At 40.2% G+C, this 15,531-nt stretch overlaps 1 protein-coding gene across 1 annotated transcript in view; it reads right to left on the bottom strand.

Annotated features, from left to right (window-relative positions):
• LOC139717436 (dedicator of cytokinesis protein 7-like) overlaps positions 1-15,531 on the bottom strand; it is a 51,553-nt gene that overhangs the window by 5,666 nt on the left and 30,356 nt on the right. Inside the window, exons 24-38 of the mRNA XM_071628933.1 lie at positions 14,693-15,030; positions 13,794-14,109; positions 12,892-13,080; positions 11,904-12,054; positions 10,686-10,779; positions 8,712-8,808; positions 7,693-7,827; positions 6,755-6,907; positions 5,729-5,887; positions 4,867-4,979; positions 4,004-4,184; positions 3,264-3,407; positions 2,558-2,689; positions 1,258-1,392; positions 371-551 (exon numbers count right to left, since the gene is read on the bottom strand). Of these exons, the coding sequence (XP_071485034.1) occupies positions 371-551; positions 1,258-1,392; positions 2,558-2,689; positions 3,264-3,407; positions 4,004-4,184; positions 4,867-4,979; positions 5,729-5,887; positions 6,755-6,907; positions 7,693-7,827; positions 8,712-8,808; positions 10,686-10,779; positions 11,904-12,054; positions 12,892-13,080; positions 13,794-14,109; positions 14,693-15,030 (2,518 nt within the window). The remainder of the gene's footprint in view (positions 1-370; positions 552-1,257; positions 1,393-2,557; positions 2,690-3,263; positions 3,408-4,003; positions 4,185-4,866; positions 4,980-5,728; positions 5,888-6,754; positions 6,908-7,692; positions 7,828-8,711; positions 8,809-10,685; positions 10,780-11,903; positions 12,055-12,891; positions 13,081-13,793; positions 14,110-14,692; positions 15,031-15,531) is intronic.

The following is a 15,531-nucleotide window of genomic DNA, read 5'->3' on the forward strand; positions in this document are numbered from 1 at the left end:
CGTGTTATGGTTGTCATAAAAATTCAGTGAATCGTCATCCTGAAACATACAGTTCATTTTGCTTTTTGTTTTTTTTTTGCAGTTCATTTTGGTTTTTTTTTAATATGATATGATATGATATGATATATGATATATGATATATGATATGATATGATATATGATATATGATATATGATATGATATATGATATGATATATGATATATGATATGATATGATATGATATGATATATGATAGATATGATATATGATATGATATGATATGATATATGATATGATATGATATGATATGATATTGTATATGATATGATACGATATTGTATATGATATGATATCATATGTAAATCAAATCAAATCAAATCAAAATCTCACTAAGGTTGTAGTTCCTGCTGAAGAGAGTTGGCCTCTGGAGGATCTCGTAGTAATCAAAGTACGGCTCCACATAGGTGACCTGGATGTAGGCCTTCAGTGGATCAAGCTTGGACTTATCAACGGTGTTAGAGTCCTTGATGACCTCCACTGTCCCTTCGCCAAAACGGTCAAGGTAGAATTTCTAGGGAAACAAAGCAGAAAGGGAGACAGAGAGAGATTATCATGCATGAGACATATCACGTTATGCAACATGCATGTATGAGTAGCCTTTATGCAATCAATGCAGTAATAATTGATTCTTGAAACTGCACAAATTCAGAAATAAACTTTAAGTCCTTTTCATCCTGGAAACCACCTACAGTGCCTGAACATTAGGATTACATAAGTGCAATGTGATTTGATGCTGTAAATAAGAAATAATTTGCACGCATGAAACTTCCGCGAATTTTGCGATAAGCAAAGATTCATGAAAGCGAAATGTACGCAAAAGTGTTTGTGAACACAATGCACTGAATGTTAGTGGCAATTCGCAAAAGTTTCTTGTCAGAAATGTTTCTGGTTTTACAGTAAGCACAACAGAAGAAAAGCATAGAATTATTGACTCTTTCATAATAATGTAGAATGAAAGAAACTTTTTAATCAATTGCAAATGTCTCTAAGAACTGTGCACATGTACCAAGTCTCCTGAAAATGTCACTTCATTAATGGATTTTGTCCTTCTCAATGATTATGATGATTTCATTTTGTTTTGTTTTGTTCTATTTTGTTTTTTTTTTTTGCTTTTTTTTTTTTTTTTGGGGGGGGGGGTTGAGTCTAAATGGGAGAAGGAATATCACTTTCAAGGCATAAGTTTACATCCTAGGTTTCTTCCACCAAAGTTCACTGACCTCTAGTCTCTGAGCTATCTCTGGCAGCTTGGTGATGGCAGGCTCCTTGTACAAGAACTCCTCTCCGTTCAGGTCACCGAACTTTGGCCCGTAGAAGCCCACTCGGAAGTACGTCCCAAAGAGTCGCTTTGGGCCCTGAGAGGAACACGACAAGGGGGATGTATACTTTGAATTATGAATCAATTTTGCGATGCCATTGAGGAGGCAATAGATGCTTGCAAGCAAGCTACTAACCTAAGGGATAATGGCTTTAAAGGGATGGTATAGTATTGGTTGAGGTGAGGATTTTATTGAGAGCTTTTAGTGAGAGCTATTATTTTTCGTGAGATACTTATAAACCATTTCAAAAAATGTTGAAGAGCATGCAATACTAAAAGGAATTCAAAGTGTATTTGATGAAAATCGGTTTTTGAAATGGGTGAGTTATCCACAATCAAAGTAAAACAAATCAATCCTAACAAAAGTTGGGTCTCATCTTTTATTAAGATCGCTTTATTTTGGATATCTCAGCCATTTCAAAACTAATTTTCATGAAAGAAACTCTGAATTTCTCTTAGAATTAGATGCTCTTTCATCTGTCATGAGAGGTTTCTTATCACCTAAAAAAAATTATCACGGGAAAAACTCTGGAAACCTGAATCCCCACCACAACCGAAACTGTACCATCCCTTTAAAGTCCCTTCTGAAGTTGTAGGCAATGAGGATAAAGTGCCTTGCTGAGAGGGGCAACAGTTGTTGCCAGGGGACTTGAACCAGGAACCTACTGATTGATCGCTTGTTGTCTCATCCACTAAGCCACAACAGCTCAGTGCCACCCACAATGCCTACAATGGTTCCTGTACTGACTACACGAGGGATACAACAGAAACACTTATACAGTATATGTTTGTATAGTAAATGACGACGCTCACATCATGAAAGCTGAAAACTTGATCTGACCCCTAAAACCTTCCGATAGAAGGTACATAGTACAGAATGAAGTACAAATGAATAAAATTCTGTCAAAAGTGTGCAGCATTACACTACACCTACTCACAAAGTTCTCTGAACTTAGTATTGTATAATCACTAACACACTGATTAACATAAAATACAATTGTATGTTATTGTTGGGTTAACAGTTATGCCTCCGACTCTATTTACCAAGTAGCTTGCCCTACTGATACACTGGAATAGTTGGTCCTGCAAAGCTTCTAAATCTATGTCAATGAACTGAATCTAACTTTATCTGAAATTAAATGAGACAAACATGAAAAGGACATGATTATCTCATTAGGTCAAAGGTCAAATGTCAAACCCACCAGGAGTGAGATCTTGTTGAAGGCATCCTGCAGCTTGCCATGGACGATGGACAGGCGCTTGAATTCCCGGTTAGCCTCGTGGATGGGGATGAGAATCTTGTAGACCTCATTCACCGCCTCAAACAGGCCGGCCTTTAATTAGAGGGCAGGTCAGACATAGGGTCAAAGTTCATTTCGGATTAACACATGAAGAGTAGAAATATTGTCACAGGGTCTGATTCTCTGTTTTATATTGTAAAAACAGAAACATTCACGGCATGAAACTGTCAAGAATTGGAGCTGACGGCTTTTTTCGAAGCCATTAACTTTTGGAAATTGCCACTTGCATTCATTGTATTGAGGAGACAAATAACTTTCACATGCATTTCACTTTTGCGAATCTTGGTCGCTCGTGAAATTCGCGAAAGTTTCATGCATGCAAACATTTCTGGTTTTACAATACCTTGTATCTCATTACACAGAAAAGATCCTCAGTCACTAAACTGCTAAGCATACATCGACAAACATAATCATGTGTGGTTTGAAGGTTTGCATGGCGATGTGAACGAGGAAGAGAGGTTTGTGGTAACACCATGTTATAAACATAATCATAGGAAGTGTCATTTTACAATTCAACGAGGATTATCAATCTATTAAAAGCGGAATCGTATTTTTCAGAGGTTTGTGTCAGGGCGAGAAGAGATGTGAAGCAGGACCACAACCTTACCTGGTTGAAGGATGCAGCCGCATGCTCCAATAGTCCCACCAACCCACTTTCAGTGAAGTACTTCCCAGTGCAGATGCCCTCCTCATCTGGAGACACCACGTCGTCTGACACAGCACTCTCCTCCAGCACGTTGGGTGAAATTTTCTGTAATCATCCACAAAAAGATGTTAAAAATGGTAGAAAAAACCTGAAAATGATAAGTATAAATCTAACCTTGTTATTGCATAAGCAGTCATATGGACTTGGCAATTCTTTCCTTATGAAACACAAGATCACTCAATGACTGGAACTCAGATGGCTTTCATTAAATGTTTCAGTCGAATCAGACCTACAACGTACATGCTTTTGAAGTAATTCTTCAACTACTCCCACAAATGTTGCAATGTCAAACACAGTGTAAAACAGTTGTGTTGAATCTCATAAAAATGCACAAGGAAAATGGCTATGATATCTATGATCCAAATATGGAAAGTATCAAGCAATTAACTGTTAAAGCTGCTATACCTTGTATTAACTGAATGGAAGACACTGTATCTTTGTTTTTCATATAGAGCAAAAGTCCATCAACAGTACTGATTCTTAACTAATAAAGTATTTTACTTTTACGTACTTTTAGTAGTTATTTTTACTAGTAAAGCAACTACTTATTTCAACTGGTAAAGTATGATCTTTTAGAAAAATTTGTTAACACTGTTTTTGTTCATGAGTGTGCGCTGTAAGCATTTCCAGCAAATTCTTACCTCAAACTTGACACAGCCCACAGGGAGGTATGGTTTGTCCTCCAACATGTGCAGGTACTCAGCAACGAGGGCAGCAGAGTGGACCAGGCACTCAGCTGCCTCCGTGTGTTTGCCATGCTCCGAGTGCTTGCCCGCCATGTTCTGCAGCCAGGTCAGGCGGAGGTCGGGGGAGTTCTGGTACCTACAGAGTGCAAGGGGTCAAATGGTCAAAGGTCAAACAGTCATGAGGTCTTCTCATTAATTTGATTTGTACACAAGAACGTGTTGCAATTTGTGTTGTGTGTCACACATTGCATAGCATTTGTTCTGCCATTTGAGGAAAGAGAAGTTGCTTTAACTGGTCCAGAATTAGTTGAGGTATGGTTTTACTATCTTAGGAGAAGCTATTCTGGTCCCAGACAAATTAGTTATCATTTTAATAGAATAATCAAATGACAGCTACAGCAGCACTATGATGGCTGTTTACATTCTATACATGCCTTGAACAAGTTAGAATATTCCCTTAGAATACTGCACGGGCATCATCACTAGTTGTATAATGGTCAAACACTTTGATGCAAACAGGCATATCACACATGGCAGTATATCACTCTAATTACACTGATATAGTAATGATGTCAAAATAGAATACCTGCTTAACTCTGTGTGTGCTTTGAGTGCTGATTGACACAGAAAACCCAAGAGCGTTACACACACTGTCTACAAACCCTGGTCTCGGAAAGGGTCAACCTTTTAAGGCCTACACCCCATAAAACCATTGACTACAGTGCGCAAACTTGATAACATGGTAACAAGAGGGTTAAATATTGAGATGTGGCATAAATCGCAATATTTGGCCTTGGCAGGGGAGGGGGTCACCTTACCCTTTGGCAATGCGGTACATCAGGTCCACCAACATCTCCGTGTCCTCCTTGAACTCCTTCATCTTCACCGTGTCCGATAGGATCATGTGGAGGTTAAACACTTGATCTCGAACCTACAATGCAGTAGGACAGAGAATGGGGTTACAGTCATCATGATACCCAAAGATTCAAACCTGCTGTACTGACTACTAAGGCATAGAGACCATCTGTCCGTAAAGACTAGCATTTCTAATTCCTTTTAAAAACAGCATGCATGCAGTTTGGCACTGCTTTTAAACACTTGTTTTCTGTGAAGGCTGGTTTGACCATACCGTGCTTTGCTAACAATGTTCAAACTGTCGCATCACCAGCGATGACCCATTCATGGACACTGTATTTTGTCTCGCTGATAATTTTCACATGAAGTGCAAACTGCGAGGTTCACCCATTACAAGGGGGTTATGTACGGACATGTACACATTGTGTGCTGCTACCAATGATTCCATGGTGTATGATGTCAAAATGATTACCCAGCTTCATGTGTTATGTTTCCAGAACATCTATCTTCTTTATGTCAGTGAACCAAAGTTATCCATCAGTGTTTGATTATGACAGATGCATTGGTGACACGTTAAATAATCACAATGAAAGTGTGGATAATCATAACTTTCTCAAAATTTCCAGCAAGCCTGAAGGCACAAGACAAATTAGAAAGTTTGAAGCATTTTGGTAATATCTGAGATTATCATAATTTATTTCTACTCAAAAAATGATATGCCAATGAGATGATACCTAAAGCCTAAAATTCAAAGTTTCTTAAATGCTATGTGAGTGATAGGTTCGTTCCTTTAGCTGCAAATGATATTACGAAACAAGGCCTCACTTGTTCTGGGAATGTGGTCTGTTGCAGCTCCGCATCCTCCTCAGCGTACGTGAGGATGGTCTTGAGGGAGCGCCGGAGGTACTCCTCGTTGAAGTTGGTTTCCGTGCCGACCAGCGAGGAGAGGGACATGGTGACCTGCATCTTGACCCTGGCAAAGTTCTGCAGACGAGATGAGGGCGGCATCAGCATTGGGACAGATTAGACATTTTTTTTCTCTCTTTTTTTTTGGGGGGGGGGGGGGGGGGGAGGGGGGATTTTCGGTTATACTTTACACATGTCTACCATATATTTCATGTACTTGTCAGGAATGCATAGAGTGGAAGGAATCCATACAGCGGACCTGCCCCTACTCCTTTTCCAAATCGCACAATCTAGCAGAGATGGTTGGTACCAAAAAAGGAGTGATTTAACAATGGCAAACACATGCTTTGTTTTGCAGTCATGCATACTAAACAAATATTTAAATTCATATCCGCATGAAACTTTGATAAATGATACATGTGATTTGATCTACACTACCTTGAGGCTGCTTGCCACAAATCCCTCCAAATGTATGTAAATGGACCCAAAATGTCCAAATGTATCAACAAAACCTTCAGAGAACTTTCAAGAACACAGTAACTTCAATAGGTATTTGTAGCAAAATAGAAGAGAGGTATTGAGCATCTTCAGTCCAATAAAATAAACATATCCAGATAAATGTATTCCTAACTAAAAATATAAACATAATCATATTATCATCATGCTCTATATGCTGACTTTAATACAAAGAAGTATACTATATTGATATCTTCTGATATTCAAAACTTTTGAACAGTGTCAGTCACCACAAAACTTGCATTATCACGATACTCTTTATGTTAACCTTTATCATACAAGCATTAAAAAAAAACAAAACCAACCACACACACATATGACTTATAAAATTCGTAACTTCCTAATTTCCTACTCATAACTCCATATTCATAACTTCCCATTCAAAACTTCCATACGGTCCTAAGTGTGTGTGTCACTGTCAAAACTCACATTGCCGATCTCAAAATTCTGCCTCATGAGCAGGTAGAGGGAGGCACTGGCGTGGGAGCGCACACTGCTGATACAGGAGCTGCAGTGGTGGAGGAGACGGAAGCACAGGTCTGCACACTGCTCTGTCTCTTCCTCAAACAACAGCTCAGGGTACTGGTAGAAACAAGAGAACACCATGTATAGATAGATAAATGAAGAACTAAACACCTGTGACTGTCTAATTGACAGACAGACAGACATATAGACAACAGAACAGACAGATAGATAGGCAGATAGGAAAATAGACAAACAGACAGACCAACGAAGCAACAAACTGCATGAGTCAACATACAGTACATTGTATTAGGGCTGCTAACACAATGACATGGAAAACAGGAAAATTTAAGTAAATCCTAGAAAAAATTGTGTTACATTGAGATTGATTACGGCCCATTGAGGTAATTTATTCAGTGAAATAAAACACAAAAGTAAATCACACTGGCATTGACAATGACGGCCGGGCAGCCTTGAAAGCATCTTGTGTTTCTATTAGATTGCTCAAAATACTCTATATGAATCCAAAACCAATACTAACTGATTATTGGTTAACTAACATTCTTACATCCATCAAGGAAAAGACAGAGGGGATTGGGGAAAAGGGATGACTGTCTGAAAGAAATTGAATTGAATTGAAACAAAAGAAAAAGGGGGAGGAGAAAGGTGCAAGAAACTTCCTGTTTTGAAATATAGTCTTCTCTAGATGGACATGAAATTGCGCAAACGTGGAACAGCAAGTCACCACTCATCACTGAAATTGGCCGGTTCTTCAAAACGGAGGATCTTCGTAGTGTGAAGTTTGCATTCTTGTCATTCATTTATTTAGCCTCCCCTTCACTAGTGTAAGATGCTACAAAAAAAAAAAAAAAAAGGTTAATGTGGAAACACCGGAAGGCACTGACCTTGAAGACGAGTGACCGCTGGGTGGCCAGAATGCTCTCCATTACGGTTGTGCTCTGGTTGCGGGCCAGGGCATGGAGAAGGACGGTCATGATGCCGGTCAAGCAACCCTGCAGGTGGTCAGTCTGGGACACCGTCTAGAAGATTCCAGAGAGTGAGGAGTGAAGATTGTGAAATGGTTGCTTTGCAACAAATGGTACTAAGAGATGGCAAGATCGAGTCACAACTACAAAGCAGGATACTTATTGCTTGTCAACAAACAATCAGACAGTATTTTCCCTGCTTGTGTGCTGCTGAAAGCCTAAGAGCTTTGACTAGCAGGGCAGTGATGTAACATCTACACTGCCTTACTAAAAAACATGTATGCATGTACACACACAAAACTTTGACCCATTGAGGACGAGTCCCGAGTATACTTGGGCAGGTGCCTATGGGAAGTGCGCGTTGTAGCAAAATCAAACCGTCCTCAATGGGTCAAATTCAATCAGTGCATGACATCGATGAGGAAAGAAAAGAAGCACGCATGTTATAAGCTCCTAAGATACACTCACTGAAAGTTGGGTTGTCTTTGCAAATGTTAGATCATACACAAATTCTGACACAGTAAGGCATTACTTTGAGAAAAGGAAATGTTGAGAAATGTAGTTTCAATCTTCAGGTTGTAATCACATGCAAACTACAATGAATTCTTTTACAGACAGGAGAGATAAGCTCTACTATACCAAAACTCTTAGAAGTATTGATTTAGAACGAGGAACAGTTTGCGAGTCTCTGTCAATCAACAACAGTCCACAGTAGCTTGATGGTTACAGGGCTGCCAACATTTGCTCATCAAAATCAGGAAATTCCAAAGAACAATTGGGGAGATATTTACATGCGTATTACGTACATCTTGGTTGCCAAAGATAATTTCGACATGGGGAAGGTTGCTACATATTCTTTTGTCAGAACACAAGAAATAAGCTCTTAATTTTCAGGGAGCCTTACGCATATCAGAGAGTCTTAATGGTTCTGTGATTACCTGCACCATCAGCTCCACGGTGTCTAGTACGGTGAAAGAGACCTCGTTGGCTAGCAGGGCCTCTAGGGCCGCCTCCTGTTCCAGCTCTCCCTTGGGTCTTGGGGGAGACAATGCCATGACATGGTATCGAAAAGTTATTGTCGGGTTAACAGTCATATCTTTCATGTTATACAGATTAAAACAATTATGAAGACAGGGCAGATCTACAAAAATGTAATGTGGGAATCACTTGTGGACTCACATGCCCCAAGCTAAAAGTAAATGATTTCAATTTATGAACCTCAGTCCACATTTTATCTTTATTTTCATTTATCTATTTCTCTTTTTTTTACTCTCTCTCTTCTGTCTCTCTTGATGAAGCAACGATGTCAAAACTTCACAACACTCCTGTATACTTGTACACACACATGATACAAAAATCTTGTTTTTGATTGATAGAAGGCAGGTTTCTCTCTAAAACTGGCAATTTTGTTTTCTTTGTCAACATTTCTTTTTCAACCTGACTTAGTGGAGATTTAATAAATTTCTTTCAAATCTTTCTCCAATCTGAGATATGCAGTAAACTTGAGTCCCCAATTTGATGATGACACGATAAATCATTCATGCAGGCAAAGAAAACAAAATCCCTCCTCATTCATGATGACTTAAACCACTGAAGACTAGTCCAAAGTATACTAGGGCAAGTGGCTATGGGAAATGCATGTTATAGCAAAATTGGCTAGTCCTCAATGGGTTAAGGAGTCTCACATCCCTTTAAAGGGGATGGCTAGTAACCAATCAGTGGGAATGCTGAGGGATGATTGTTCCAATCCTTGTGGGATTCATTTAAGAGTACATTATATATCTACTGTTGTGTGAAAATTATTTGCTTCAGAACGGTCTCATCTTCAAGTAATGTGCAGATTAATGCCCCGTCACTGACCAGGCACGCTAACCTGGAAACATTAAACTGCACATTACTTGAATATGAGACCATTCTGAAGCAAATAATTTTCACACAACAATAGATATATAATGTACTCTTAAATGAATCCCACAAGGATTGGAACAATCATCCTCAAGCATTCCCACTGATACCCACTGATCAGTTACTAGCCATCCCCTTTAACCCTAACTTACCTGGGCTATTTAGCGAGCTTGAATTCCTAGGGGGGCATTATGGCCCCCCTTCAGATCTCGGCCGTTGATCCGCGATCGCGCAAAATTTTGCATGAACATAAGGCCGGATGTAATCTACAAGACTGTTCAGTTAAATTTTAAAAAAATTTGCATTTTCTATTTTTAATTAATTAATTATGTAAATATATGCAAAAAACCTAATTTTTGTCTGTAATTGGCTTATTAAAGCTTATGGAATGCTGATTTTGGGAGTAAATATTCCTAGTGACATTCCGAACATTTGTGCATTAAAAAAAAATTCAGTATCAAAATCAATTTCTTACGTTTTTTATTGTTTTATCAATTTTTATGTATTCCATTGTTTTTTCGAACTTTTGTTTTTGTTGTGTTTTTCAGCAGAATTTGCCATACTACACATTTTTTGAAGTATAATTATACTAAAATAAATTGATTTCAGCCATTAAAATAAAAAATACGAATCTTTATATGAATTAATTGAAAAAACACAATTTGTATTGACTTTGTACATAAAATCACGTTTTTGAGCAATTTTGGGGTTGACGAAAATTTTTTGAAGGGGCGTGGCTTCGGAACGGTATGCCCAGGCGGGACAAATTTGGTCTCAAGAGTTGCGCGAGACTTGAAAGTAAAAAGTCAGCGAGCGGCGCGGTCACAAAATTTTGCGCGCCGGAATGGTCGCGAAATTCGTCGAGGGGGGGGGGCCATTATGACCCCCCAGGTAAGTTAGGGTTAACCCATTGAAGACTAGTCACAAGTATATACTAGGGCAAGTGGCTATGGGAAATGCATGTTATAGCAAAATTGGCTAGTCCTCAATGGGTTAAGGAGCCTCACCTGTCTGGAACCTCTGTGTTCTGTCTCCAGTGGGTGAGGTCCTTCCGCCATCTCAGTCTCTCTGTCTGCCCCAGGGCTGGGCTTAATCCTCGGTCTAGGACCAGGAACCAAAAACAAATCCATGTCTCTGAATGACACACTCGCTTATCATCCTTCATACAGACTCACTCATCACTCTTACTTTCACCTTTATCTACAATTGCACTGGCCCTCATGCTGTAGCACAGACAGCTGTGAGCAAAGGGCTAGAGAGTCAAAGCTGAGCATGTCAGCATGAAAACCTTTTGGGATCGCCAATTGTGATTATTATTTGTAGCAAGGAGAAAGCCAAATCTGTGTATCACTCCGACTGAAGAGCTTTGTCACAAGATGACTCAGCTGGTCTTTTTGACCAATGAACTGCTCGATTTATCAACCGGCCATCAGTACGAAACATGTATGCATGGGCTTCTTCTGACTGTGCTCTTAAGAATTACCATGTGGTCAAGATTTTTCCTATCACTGTTTGGTAGCGAAATTTGATTATTCAAAGTCATAACTCAGAAAGATCTGCAAAGGCCCTTTTGCTGTGTCTTGGCTCACAATGGTGGTGTGACTAGTCTCAAATCACATGACTCTCTTTGCTCCTCTTGCAATTACTACAAAAGAATCGCCTGAAACAAAGACTACACATGATAAGAAACATTTAGCTTTCAGTAGTATGCAAACTAAGTCCTGTGCAAGACAGAGGTGGACAATTGTTCAGAAAGTTGTTGTGTATAACAATGACAGGTGTACAAAATGAAATTGAGTTGGCAGAACAGAGAAAGCCATAATGACTATAAATAAAATTTACATAGCACTTTCAATGGGTGTTTCTAAGCAATACATGTTCAATGGAAAATTAGAACAGCCAAAGAGTAACAAAATTATGAAAGTACACTGTGATCGGATTTCAGCCTCTACTGGATTACAAAATGATCAAATTTTTTTTTCTAAACTCTCAGCACTCTACGAGAACCTTACTGGAAACTACCTTTATCCCTAATTACTACAGGATTTCCCTCACGTATAATGAGAATTCAATTTTAGTATTTTAGTCGTGATTGGATTCTTTCATTTCCTCTGTGCGCATGGAAGAGCCTGTCATTGTGTTTTGACGTGTACCGAGATTGTAGCAAATGTATTATGGCTGGCTGGTGTATGCGATAAGAGAGCATCGCCGACGCAAGGCGGCGCCCTCACCTGACGAGCCCTGCCTACTGTGCCTCTGGATCATGTCGCTCCTAGCGCTGGTCGTGCCCAAGATGGCCTCCTCCAGCCGCTGCTTGATCAAGTCGTTCTTCTTGAAGGACATCCTGTTGAGCCGTTGGATGACCGCATGCTTGCCCTACACAGATAAATGTAAATACACACCAATGCAAGAAGTAAAGTCGCCTTTTATGTGTGTCAGCACTCTTTTGAGCTTTGCAGCAAAGCTGGTTTATGGGTGGTCCGTTATTCCCCTAAAATCTTATCCATAATGTCCGTTACTCAGTGTACTCCCCTCAAAACTTGACCATAATGTGAGATAGTCAGTATATTCCCCTCAAAACATGACTGTAATGTAAGATGTTGTTGATAGTGATGATTCACAGCATTTGTATGGCACAATATATTTGTTAAAAAAAGAGAAAGACATTCAATGTGAGATGTTCGGTATATTCCCCTTTAGACTTGACTGTAATGTGAAGTGGTCTGTGCATTCCCCTCAAAACCTGACCTTTAAGTAAGGTGGTCAGTGTACTTCCCTAAAAACTTGACCAAAATGTCAGGTGTTTGTATTTTGTTCCAAACTTTTGACTTAAAAAAAAAAATCAACATCATGTAAAGTTGGCCCAGATTGCGGTCAAAAGCCAATCAACAGCTGCAGCAAATACAATACCTGCAGAACATTTAAACTACACGCGAAGGCTACATGAAGATGTGAAGCTTCATTAAGAAGTTTACCCAAAGGACACACAAAGATTATACCACCACTCATGAAATTTGTTGCTGGAGCCTGAAAAACTCCACCGGTAGTCATACGATGGCTTAAGATGCCCTCACAAATGACCAAATGTTTAAGCGATCACAGCCAAATTTGAATATTCCCTCTATCGTGTGTCCATCCTTGCCCAATTTCATGGCAGTGTGATGCCTGTATAAACAGGCCAGAGACGGAGATCTTCCCCCTGACCACACCCACCTTGTACTCAAAGCTGTAGATGCAGAAGAAGAGGATGTCCAGCATCTTGGTGACCCGCTGGGGGCGCTGCGAGGCCCAGATCTCCTGCAGGGTGCGCGGCTCCACATTCTTCACCACCCAGATGAAGCACATGAGAAGGTCCCTAGTTGACTCCTCTGACAGGCTCGTCTTACTCTGGCTGGGTGGAGTCTGGGTGGTAACCATGGCAATGGGAGAGGTCAGAGACAGCAAATTGGGTGAACATTTGATAGCAGGAAAGACAACAACACACCAATGAATTTTTGCTCATTAACAAATAAACCCTCTTTGCTAAATACAATCTTTTGTGCATAAGGAAAAATATTTAAAAAAAAGCTAACTCTGCCATGAGAAAATCTTATGTTCAGCACATAATAAAAGTCGCTTGACCAAACACATATAAATAAATCTATGTAAATATTAATGCATGAAGAGTGATATCCACACAAAATATGATAGAGTTCACTTTGAATTTGACATTTACATAGCACTGTAACAGGATTTCTTTGCATAAAAGATAGTACTAGTTACTGTGATTGAACTTGCATATGATAACTATATAGTTGCAGCTTATCTGTAGACAATATTTCAAGCTGTTACCAACACAATATTGCTGTTAAATGGTAAACCGTGTAACGGTTAGATCTCTATCTACTAACAGGTTACAGAAAGTCTTTTGAGTACAGAACTGGGCACCCTTTCATAAAAGTTGTCAGTCATCACAAGTTGTCAGTCTCTGACAATTACCATGGTAACAGTCAATGACCAGAGCTCAGCCAATCAGAAACCAGAATTTTACTGAAATTGTCAGAGACTGACAACTTTCATGAAATGGTGTCCTGATCTGTGAGGTGTGTGGGTGGTTTGAAGAGTACCGTACTCACTTGGACGCTCTGGGCAGAGTCCGTCCTCTCCGTAGCCCCAGTGTAGATGCTGGTTCCGGCGATCGCCATGGCGACAGACTGGTTGAGGGGGACGTCCGTGTCCTCCATCTCCCCCAGGGCGGCCGAGGGCCGGTGCTTGGGGTCCACGCTGCCACAGGTCAGCTGCGGAAGGGCGTCGGTGATGATGCCCAGGAGCGGCAGGTAGAGGGCGGCAACACGCATGCGACACTCCCGGCTGGAGAAGCGCTGGTCGGCGTCGTGGCACGCCAGCAGGTTGGTGATGGTGTCTATGGCCTGGCGATGCAAGTTGCTGTTACTATGGCAACAAGAAGGGCGATGAATCATATTTAATACTTCAGCTACAGCTTCCATATCTGTCTTAAGTGCCAGGTACACTTACATTTGTATGTGAAAATAACACCAAAATATGATATGAATACCATCGTGAAGCAATTTTGTACGCCACAATAAGATGTCAAAACATTTCACATTTTTTAAAAAAACATTTCTTGACCAATCCCTAAAAATATTCTAATGAGCAAATTGATGATGCCATACCCTCAAAATTGTTCATGTATGCTATGTATTTTTATGCATGTTTCATGTATGTTATATACGAAAATCAGAAAAATTTTCCTTTTTAGCTAATACAGGTAAAAGCATGTTCCCATACCAAGATACATCAGAGTTAACATTTGTTCTTTTTTACTTTGAGTGGTTTTAAGACAAAAAATGTGAAATTTCAAAATGTCATATCTTCCTTATTTCTTATCTGATTTTTGTCATTTTTGTATAATTCTGTAGGGAATATTTTTTCTCTTTCTTTTGAAGTTTATGTTTGGGGTGGATTTCCTTTCAAAAGCATCGTGGGATCTCGGCACTTTCTGGAGGATACTCACTGGGTGGTGAGGACGTTCGCCAGGTCGGAGAGGAGCAGGGCGACCAGGTAGTGCTGCTGGCGGTAGTCGTAGGACAGCTCTGCCATCTTGTGCTGCTCGCCGAGCGAGGAGAGGGCCGTGGAGATGGAGATGAAGGAGCCGACGGAGGTGGTGCTGACGATGGACGGGGTCGGGGACGGGGGCCGCGAGAGGGACGCGTGGGAGGTGGCCGAGAGGGAGGTGCGGAAGGGCAGGTTGAGCGTGACGTAGTGCTCGTGGCTGCAGACGATGCGCAGGAAGTCTAGCTTGAGCAGTGCCAGGGTCGTGTGATCGGACAGAGCGTTGATCTTACCGGACACCTGCAGACCAAAGGAGGCACAATGTGGTCATCATTTCTTTTTCTTTTCTACAATGTCATTTCATTTATATAAAATTGCAAAATTACATCATCATATCTTTGTTTGTTTTATCTGTGCACAGACATACTGAAGAACAGCCCTGGCTGAAATTTAGGTCCTCGTTATAACGTGTTTCCCCCATTTTAGAACAACAGTCAAACGATTGCTTGTGTGTATACTGTAATCAAATGTGTGTACTTGTGTGTAAAAAATGCGTAATGTACGACACTCATCTACAGCGATGTATGATGGGCACACATCTTTACCCATGTTGCGTAGTGAATTAGTACATCGATTTTCATGCACGGAAATGACATACCAAATAATTAATCTTTTTTTGTGAACTGGATGAATACATATGAGTAAGTAATTAAGCTGCACAAATGATAAAAGCTGCATGTATGTTTTTGAGCTGCTCAGCTCGAAAGTGTAATCATGCAAAAGTAAACTAGATATATCGCT

The sequence above is a fragment of the Diadema antillarum genome, unplaced genomic scaffold (genome assembly GCF_040938485.1).
Source record: "Diadema antillarum isolate AM-2024a unplaced genomic scaffold, OU_Dant_1.0 scf00000075, whole genome shotgun sequence".
Taxonomy (NCBI): Eukaryota; Metazoa; Echinodermata; class Echinoidea; order Diadematoida; family Diadematidae; genus Diadema; species Diadema antillarum.